A 10324-nucleotide genomic window follows, 5' to 3' on the forward strand; every position below is an offset into this window, starting at 1 on the left:
ACAAAGAAGGACACTGCGTTGCTCGAATCGGTAAGTTCTGTATGGTCAGTAATTGCACAAAACCAAGAACGTAGTAAACTTGAAGCAAGCAGTCTAAAATTCTTTATGTCATATCTCGCATCCTTGCATACGGTGGCCGTGCTCGCAGTACGAGCGGTAGTCAAAACCGAGCTGTTCTACCGAAAAGACATGATGACAGTCCAGTCTTTTTCCTCGCAGCTAACAAAAATAAAGACAATGATAAAGTTGCTTTGACCTCTTCTGATACTTATCTCGAGAAATGTGAGTTTATTTGACGAGGAACAACGTGTTTTGGTTCAAAACACAGCTATTATCCTACCTTTTGACAATCGACGTTCGACGAGCGAGTCGCCGGACGGGGACGACCCATTTTTGGCGCAAATTGAAAGTTTGGAGACACAAAATGTGTCATATTTTTCACTTTTTGCAATCTTTTTTTTTTTTTTTTAACTTTTTACAATCTGATATCGTTTGCGGAATTATAAATTCCTTTTCGTTAACATTAAATGCCGTCTATAGTGAAAAAAATTTCACGACTTCAATGCCTTTGTTGGTAACATACATTTGACGTCAGGACAGCACATTTTTTTTTTCGCCTGCTGAATCCTGATTGGTCGATTCAAATTTCATGTGCACGAGCCGTATGCAAGGCAATCATTTTAGTAAAATCCAATATACCCTTTAACTCTAAAGAAAATCTTTCCCATTGTTCTCTCCAATGAAGATACCGGCCTAATTAAAAGCCGCTGTACTTCAAAAGAGACCAGTAACAAGATAGATGGTTTTTTGCATTTCGCATTTAACCATGCCATGAGATTTTGTCGAGTATCGCTTCTATTTCAAAATCATTATATTTAGCCAATGAAACGAATTGTAAACCCTATATCGATCAATAAATCATAAAGGCTATTTTGGTGGTGTTTTTAATTGTGTCAAACATTAAGAGTCCCTGTCCATAAAAATGGGAAATAACTCGGCAAGGGTCGAAAATTCGATTTCGCCTATATTTTCATGGTAGATAGGCTAGGGCATGACAAAAACTACTGGATAGTTTTTTTTGGCAAAATATCCTTTTATTTCAAAGAAATATGCAAATTACCAAATTCCGTTAAAATCGTCATTTGACGCACCATTTTATTAAACAAGTTTGAGAGCCTCGCATGCAAAACCACATCATTCTTCCGTCTTTAAAACACTCAAATACTTTTGTGCAATGCTTAAATGTGTACTGGGTTGATTTTAGGGAATGTTGCGTTGTCTTTTTGGGTGCAGAATAATTAAATTTCGAAGACATGTATTTCATTCACTTAAAAGTACTTCGTGAATATAATTAATTTTCACCATGTGCGAAACCTTCAAATGGCTTAAGCTTCTGGTGGTTGAATCGCACAAGGATGGTCTACAGATTACTGTAAAAATTTCTTTGGGCAAATGATTGTGAGCGACGCCAGAGCTTTTCAAAGTACGTTAAAAATGCAAATATTTGACCATCAGTCGTCAAATTTCAAGTTACGGGTTAGGCGTATATTTTAGCATGCGCCACATGACTTGACCTATAATAAGTTGAAATAGACACAGAGCTGATAATTTCGAAATTTTCTAACCTCGTTTGCTGTAAAAGGCAGGTCCATAGACGATTTGACGCGTTTCTCTCGCCATTCGTTGCACATAAAGCAGAAGTTTGCTTTTGTTTACATAACGTCCGATGTACATCGCCAACTGTCAACTTATTTAATGGTCGAATACCATGAATCTGTGACCCTCTTTCGACACATATGATCACCACCGCATCTAAGTCAAAATCGGCTGAGTCATTTGTGGATAGTTGCTTGTTTTGCACTACACCAAAATATTACGTTTGATTTATTACTGCTTGAATCCTTGCTTGCAGCGGTTCCTTGCTTGTTCGTCACACAATGCTGTCACCTCATTTTAGGGGGTAGGGGTAGGACAATTTCTATCCTAATAGGTAAGGCTCAGTAAGGCTTGGAACCACTGGGAGCACACAATCGTGTTGAGTAGGAAGAGACTAAATTAATAAATGAAAAGAATGAATAGTTTGCCATTGCCCCTGTTGTTATCTTTTACTCGACCACCGCTACCTACATGCCCGGCGTAATACTGTAACGCTAAACTCATACCTAGTTCTTTTCGCGCTGTGCAATTATTTTTGGTTTACATGTAATGCAGTGGGCTACCCTCGGGGAAATGGGTGGTGACCGCTTAATGGGGCTAGCCGCTTAAATAGAGGTTGGTGTACCTTGAATATTTAATTTTTCACTATCGGGTTATAAATTTCTTGGTGAACATGGAGTCAATTCAAGGCAATCATGATAGACGTGTGTTTGAATTATCACTCGTCATGCACCTTCAATTTCAGACTCTTATCTGCCATCGCCCTTTCCAAAACAAAGTTTTTAACTTTCGGGTGGCCGCTTAATAGGGGTAAAGACAATAATGAAACCCTTATCGGAACGACCAAAGGGTGGCCGCGGAGGTAGCCAGTCAATAGGTGTTTTATTTACAATATTTTACTGACAATAATTTTGGACTGTATTGACAACAGTCCTCTATTTTCTGTTTCAAACATACCAATGCCTCACCACTAAGCAAACAAAATACGCCAAATAAAATGGCATGGCCAGAGCTATTTACTCACGTAATTACTAATTAAATTTAGTCTGTTTTTCTCACGAATTAGACTCGTTGTGATTTCCTATTTTTATTTCAGCTCGTTCTTGCTTCATTCATCTACAATTTGTTTGTGGCGATTTTTTTAAAAATTCTAGTGAGTACAGGCACTAGCTTTAGCAGCTGTTGCCTGAAACATCAGACCGTACAACAAAACGTGATTTGGACCGAGGCCACGTACACTATAGAATCAGTGACGATTATATAAATACACACCTATTATTATATATATGAACAAACAGATGAACAAAGATTAAATTGTTTCACTAATCCTGAGAGTGCTCTATACAAAATAGATCGCAATGTGCAGCATATGCCGGGACAGCATTGTGTGACGAACAAATAACGGCTGTAAGATTGTGCTGCGCCGACACGCTTTTTAGCAATGGTCAGCAATCGATCAAACGTAATATTTTGGCGCCGTGCAAAGCAAGCAACTATCTACAAATGACTCAGCCGTTTTTTACTTAGATGCAGTGATGTTCATATGCGCAGAAAGAGGGTCGCAGATTCATGGTATTCGACCAATAATAGGTTAACAGTTGGCGATGTACATCGGACGTTATGTAAACAAAAGCAAACTTCTGCTTTATGTGCAACGAATGGTGAGAGAAACACGTCAAATCGTCTATGGACCTGCCTTTTACAGCAAACGAGGTTAGAAAATTTCGAAATTATCAGCTCTGTGTCTATTTCAACTTATTATAGGTCAAGTCATGTGGCGCATGCTAAAATATACGCCTAACTCGTAACTTGAAATTTGACGACTGATGGTCAAATATTTGCATTTTTAACGTACTTTGAAAAGCTCTGGCGTCGCTCACAATCATTTGCCCAAAGAAATTTTTACAGTAATCTGTAGACCATCCTTGTGCGATTCAACCACCAGAAGCTTAAGCCATTTGAAGGTTTCGCACATGGTGAAAATTAATTATATTCACGAAGTACTTTTAAGTGAATGAAATACATGTCTTCGAAATTTAATTATTCTGCACCCAAAAAGACAACGCAACATTCCCTAAAATCAACCCAGTACACATTTAAGCATTGCACAAAAATATTTGAGTGTTTTAAAGACGGAAGAATGATGTGGTTTTGCATGCGAGGCTCTCAAACTTGTTTAATAAAATGGTGCGTCAAACGACTATTTTAACGGAATTTGGTAATTTGCATATTTCTTTGAAATAAAAGGATATTTTGCCAAAAAAACTATCCAGTAGTTTTTGTCATGCCCTAGCCTATCTACCATAAGAATATGAGCGAAATCGAATTTTCGACCCTTGCCACGAAATTAAGAATTTGTCTGATTTTTACAGGCAGGCACTCTTAAGCATTTAAGAAATACTGAAAAACACTGAGTTTACACAGCTTGAGGCCTTTTGGCGGTCCCGAAAAGTTTTCGCACCCAGAAAGCCGTCGCAAAATCTCAAACCTTATGATTACACATCTACAATCTCTTTGCTTTTAGACACAAATTAATTAAAAATGGCTTTGCGGACCCGAAAAAAGATTCCAGGACTTTCGAGAAACGGGCCGTCTGCAAATTATGTGAAAAATCATTTGAATTCTCCCAAGTCACATTTTTGTTGTGATACTCTATTCTGATACTGGAGTAATAGGAACTAAGATGAGTCATCAAATTTTCCATGACTGATTTTCGTTTTCTTTTTCCCTATTTAGGTAAAGGTCTCCAGGGAGGTTCCGCCCAGGTTAGCGGCTACCTAAGCACCTTTATTCTTGGTGTGCTTGGGAGCCTGGCCCTCACAGCATAAATGGAACTGCTCTGGCTTCTTGCTTAGCTGTTGCTATCTGGAATCTTTTTGAATTTTTATTAATTGGAATAATATCTGTTAACTTGCCACAAGTTAAAGTCTTTACACGCTTAATTCGATGATTTATGAGCTGGATCTCAGTAACTCAATTAAAACCTGTTTTGATGTCACAAAAGACTTGTAAGGCCTACAAATTTCTGCAATACTTGTTAAGCTCAAACAGGAAAAACACTATTTATTTTTAAGACAAAACATCTACATATTGAATAAAAGACTTGTATATGACAAATTTCTCAAGTCTCTGTTTGGCTCATGAACGATATGGAAATATTTTATATTGCTATACTGTTTGTTTCCAAATATTTTCATGGCTGTTTACAAATAATTTCATTGCATGAGTTTAGTTTCCGTGCTTTTAACCAAAGGAAACGTCTGTTTCAAACTAGCATTTGGTTTTTTAAAGTGTATTTATGCAATTAAAAGTCTCTCTTCGAAAGTTTGGGTCTGCAGATGTGTTTCGCACCAATCCGCAAAACGAAAAGTTGTGAGACTGTGGCGAGTTTCTAAAGCCAGTGTTGAGGTGCGTCGGCGTGCAAGTTGAACACTAAGTTGATTAAGCTACAGTGGTAAAGGTCGTAAAGTAACCATGGTAACATGTTTCTGAAGCCGACTTTTCGAGAGTTAGCCATTTGTCACAGGAAATCAGCCTCTTTTCCAGGCTCTCTCTCCTGTGCCTCACCAGTCGTTATAAGAGGCAGAGGAGAAAAAGCCTAGGAACTAGGTTAACCCTTTCAAGCCCAAAGGTACACCAAGAAAATGTCGTTTTTAAGCCTTAAGTCAGTTTTTTGGCTGCCATGACGCTAAATGGGCCTTAGTTTTACTGAAAAAACGATTTTTTTTCCCAAACGGATAGATTTCTCTAAGATTAGGTACAAAAATGTAGAATATTTCAATTTGGTGCATGCGCACAAGCCAAAATTTGGACTTTTCTGCGATTGCCTGCTCGAAACTTTTTTCTGACCTTTTTCCTTTCCTTTTTCGCGGGACTTTTACTCTCGCTACCTTTTGCGTTTCATATTCTTTCGGGCTGTCCTAAAAAGTTGGGTGTAAATTAAGAGCAAAGCCTGGAAATGGGACCTTGATCAATTATAGGTATAATGGGCCATTTTACCACCATTTTTGCACCAAAACTGATAACGTTGTTTTTCTATTTGCTACGTCAAAATGCCATCTATTTCCAAAAGCGACTGTTACGCAGGTAGATCTATCCTAGCTTTACCATCTGCTTATCAAAGATATGTGATGACATTTAAATTGATGACGTCACAAGTGGTACAAGGGGCACGACCATTAAGTGGCAATAGTTGAGGTCACACCACGCACTTTTGCCCGAGAGAAAACTGATTTACCTAGGGAAAATTTACCTGAGTCCACCCGAGCTAAATTTATCTTGGGTTTCATTTTCCCCAGGTGAAAAGGTCACACTGAAGGAAATCACATCTAGGTATTTACAAGGGATTGTGAAATGGAAAGAATTTCGCTTGATGGTGATTGAACTACGCTCGACGTTGAAGGAATTTCGCTAACTGGTGGAGCGGCGCTGGGTCAAGTTAAACGAAGTGAAGTTGGCGGGGTTTACCTAGGGCAAAAGTGCGCAGTATGACCACAGCTAATATATGGCTACTTGAGCGTCAAAGGGTTAAAAGGGGCAGGATTACGTCACAGGCTCACGATTTTGAGCATATGACGTATTCATTAAGATATATGCTCAACATTTCCGTCGCGGTTAAAAGGAATGACTCGAAAGGACCTCATTAAATATTCAAAACAATGACGTCAGACGATGCGTCCCAAAGAAGTAGTTTTTTTGAAGGATTAAAACACCACTGATTTCATAACTAATTACAAAGGATGGTTAAAGCTGATGAAGGTTGGTGGATTACAGAAGGACAAATTTGGAAATATTGGCCAGCTTTATTAAGATGCATCACCCGTGACATAGCCCCTTTAAACTTAAGTGAACTTTAATTCACCTCTCGTACGATGTAGGTCGGTAAACGTGTGTAACTGGTAACACACAATGAAAAAAGGCCCCAGTTATTTTTTGTCCCTGAAAAAGAAGCGTTTGTCAACATAAATAAATAACTTCACCGTAAAGATCAAGTCAAAAGGAATCGCTGTGTGGAGTATTAAAGCTACATTCCTTTCTAGGTACTAGAGTAAATTACATGGAAATGTATTATCTAAAAATCATAAAAATGAGGCAAAGCAGGCCGTGGTGATTTTTTTTCCATACAAATCTTGTAAATTTAAATAAGTCACAGCTTTACCATCTTTAAACAAGTACCGCAATGTCTCAGTGTAGTGTATTATGTCACTTCTTTTTGATGTTACCCGGTGAGTGGTTGTAGAAACTTGACCAGATAACAGATGTCAATGGCACCCATTTTTGCATAAGGTTCAAGGGATCCTTTATCACTTGAAGGCAGTCACAATTTGTTTTTACTTCTTTTTTTCTTTCTTTCTGTATAAAGATCTCAGAAAACACGGAGAGAAGAAGAAAAAGGGCCTCTGAGAAACTCAGGGCTGACATTACAAATGGAAAGGCGAGGGGAGAAAACCGGGTATATATTGAATTTTCACGGGATTCCTACAACGCTAGTCATTTTTAGGACAGGTATGTCTCTTTGTTAAAGGGCAAAACAAGTGGAAGGGTATCGCCCGACCGCTACATTTTGTCACAGAATACACGAAAAATGAATCCTGGAGTAAACAAAATTCTGCTTTTGGGTTACAGGTGGCTGGAATATCTCAAAGAATCGACCCAAGAATATTGGAAAGAATACAAGCTTTAGCCTGGGGTGGTTTCCGAGATGTAAACGAGATGAAACGCCACATCCATGTGTATGTGAAGAATAGTCTATTTCCGGAAAGCGCGCCTCCCCCTAAGTCTAAAAAACGCTTCTGCCCCAGCAAGAGCACCATAAAAAATCACATGTGCAATGCAGTTATCAAACAGCGTTTGGCAAAGGTTGACCAGGCGAGCGTCATTGAAAAAATTCAAAGTTTAGCGAGCTGAAAACGAGGGAGCTTTTTTCGAATTTCGTCTCTCTCTTGACCCAGAATTCAAGGATGCCGCTGTGGACAGTGAAGGCAGTGTTGAAGAAGGCGAACTGGAAGACGACGATCTGGAGGAAATGAAAGTGGACGATAGCACCTTGAATAAAGGCCTCTATTCGTCCACCGGACGAGCTGCCAACGACGTTTCCTTAACAGATACGGGAATGAGCTGTCCCTTTTAGGTGACACCTATAGTACAACGAAATATTCTCTGCCCTTCTATTTCCCCGTTGTAAATACGAATATGGAATACAAAGTCGTAGTTTCGTTTGTAACACAATTGGAGACCACTGATGCTGTTAAAGAGGCTTTGTCTGTCATTAAGAAGTGGAAGATCTTTTTCCCAGGTACCTTTGAAATGAGTGGAAATTGGTAATATCGTGAGGTTTCTTTTGTTTGTTTGTTTGTTTGTTTGTTTTGTTCTTGTTGTTTGTTGAAATATACTTTAGGAACATCCCTGGTCATAAAATAGCTTAGGAACAGCGCATACAGAAGAAAAACAGTTCAGCGCATGCCCGCAATTGCAATAATGTGTAGATCGACGTGTTGATCGAGACTGCCTTATATTTGACAATAAAACTAATTTTCTTTTATTAGAATGTCTGGTCTACATATGTGACTTTCATAGAAAGCAAGCGTAGGAGCGTTGCCTGTCAAAAATCAGCAACGGAATGAGCCATTTAAAGACGAAAACCCTAGCTGCAATGAGAAGGATTGCCCGTGCAAGCACAGTTGAGGTGGTCGAGGAGAAGGTGCAGCTACGTAAAGACGACGAAGAACTTTGGGGACAGTCTCTCTTTAGAAAAAGGTTTGAAAAAACTAGGCTGAGACAATACTAGGCTCATTTAAGTCCATTTTCCGTTGTACAATACAATTTTTCCCCACTGTTTGTTAGTGTAAGTTTACCTCTGGCGACCTGAATTCATTGTTTCATTTTTAAGGGTATATCTCTTCAAAATTTTCCAGATTCAAGACAAGTCGGAAAACGGAATTTATTCAAAGTGATATGTATGACTACCGGGTAATGTTAGTTCTGAAAAGAACTGTCGTTGGTGACTTATGTCTCGACATACTAAGCGGAAGTCTTTTTCAGAGTCAAGCGACTCACTTGACTCTGAAGATGATAACAGTTCCTTTCCAGACAAACCATCATCTGGATGATCACCCTAGATGAACTACTGATACTCCTGGGTTCAAACTGGTTCCTATAAACTGGACTACCTAGTAAGGCATGCGCTAAAATAAGAACTACATGCCTGTGGCGTTTTGTTTCTCATCACATTCTACGCGTAATCCGCTACAACAAAACTACACCAGGTTTATACTCATTCTTTTTGTTTCTGTTTTTCAGCGCTGGGTTTGGGCATACCGCAAAGACAGAATACTTCTCAATGTCAACACCAACAATGGCTTCGAACGCCAAAACTTGGGTTTTAAATCAGACTGATTTGGTGGGAAGACAGAACTCTTCCTTGAGTACCATGCTAAGCATTCTGATATAGGAGTTTCTCCCAGAAAGCTGCGACAGGCAATACACTAGTTAAAAGTCATAATATCAGTCTGTAATATCACGTCGTTTAAGTTGCTTGTGTCCATACGCCTGTAAGTAAGAATCCCGGCCCACAATTTTTTTTTTCGAAATTGCCTCTTCTGTTTTGTTCACTGGGTCATTCCAGAGGTCAAACCACCTCTTATTTTCCCTCCCACGGTAACAAAAAACAAGTAATGGGAAATTAGCGTTTTAACCATTGGCGGGCCGTAAAAGAGCTTTGAAAAAGAAGTTCTGCTCAGCAACGGTCTGAGGGTAATCACCTCCAGCAGTTTTCACCTTTTAGGCGCATATATCAAAAACGTTAGTACAAGTGGCGTCAGTAATAACTGATAGAAACGAATAATAAATTGATTAGCCAGTGACCTGTCATTGATTTATTGATTGATTGATTATCAATTAGTTAATGATTACTCACTTATGTGTCGGCTGGGTTAGATAAATTTACCTCGAGTTTCAGAAAAAAAATCGTTTCTGTAGTTTTACTCGCAACAGATATGTCGAAAACAATGTTAGACTTCCAGTCAGTACCGCCAGTAAAATGCTGATGTGCCTCATTATCTCCACGACCGTCCTCCCTCGCTTATCAATAACTACTTGGATAGGCTGTCTTCAGCTGTCGAGGCAAGAATACATTCAAGTGAGAACGAGGCACATTTAAAGTTAAAAGCTTGGATCCCAACACCCAGGGTTGCTGGTATTGCTTGTCGTTTGGTGACGATGAAAGAATGCCACATTGTGAATGCGTTGATTGGGAGAAGCACCGCCTTCCTTGAAAGCTTTTCTCAGCTATGTTTAGGTATTTCAAAGGTTGGGGATTTGACAAATTCCCTGCGCATTGCAGAGAATCTCCTTTGTTAACTTTGGAACATGTTGTCGTGTTTCGTAAAGAGCCAATTGCTAAAATTGATGAGGGAGAGGAAACGGAAGATGCGATACCGGAAAACAAGGTTCATGGCTCAAATGTGATTTTCGATGAAGAGCCTTCAAAACTTCCCGATAAACTGAAATCACGTAAAACGTGGAACACAATTGAAAGTGCAAAGAAGCCATACAAGAAGTCATAATATTAACTCACATCAGTGTGGATGACACTGAAAGCTTGAAGGAATTGTGCAGCCTTGTACATGATTGTATTAATATCTTGAGCAATGCTGCCCAGAAGGAAGAA

General features: G+C 39.1%; 1 protein-coding gene across 1 annotated transcript in view; it reads left to right on the forward strand.

The window, feature by feature from the left end:
- The window catches only part of LOC149095607 (uncharacterized), a 35748-nt gene extending 30768 nt beyond the window's left edge, over positions 1-4980 (forward strand). Inside the window, exons 15-16 of the mRNA XM_089281835.1 lie at positions 1-30; positions 4393-4980. The exon at positions 1-30 is cut by the window's left edge and continues 69 nt beyond it. Coding sequence (XP_089137961.1) covers positions 1-30; positions 4393-4484 — 122 coding nt within the window. The 3' untranslated portion in view covers positions 4485-4980. The remainder of the gene's footprint in view (positions 31-4392) is intronic.
- Positions 4981-10324: the final 5344 nt, after the last annotated feature.

This window comes from Orbicella faveolata, unplaced genomic scaffold (assembly GCF_042242905.1).
Source record: "Orbicella faveolata isolate gen_17 unplaced genomic scaffold, um_ofav_v1 contig_5, whole genome shotgun sequence".
NCBI lineage: Eukaryota > Metazoa > Cnidaria > Anthozoa > Scleractinia > Merulinidae > Orbicella > Orbicella faveolata.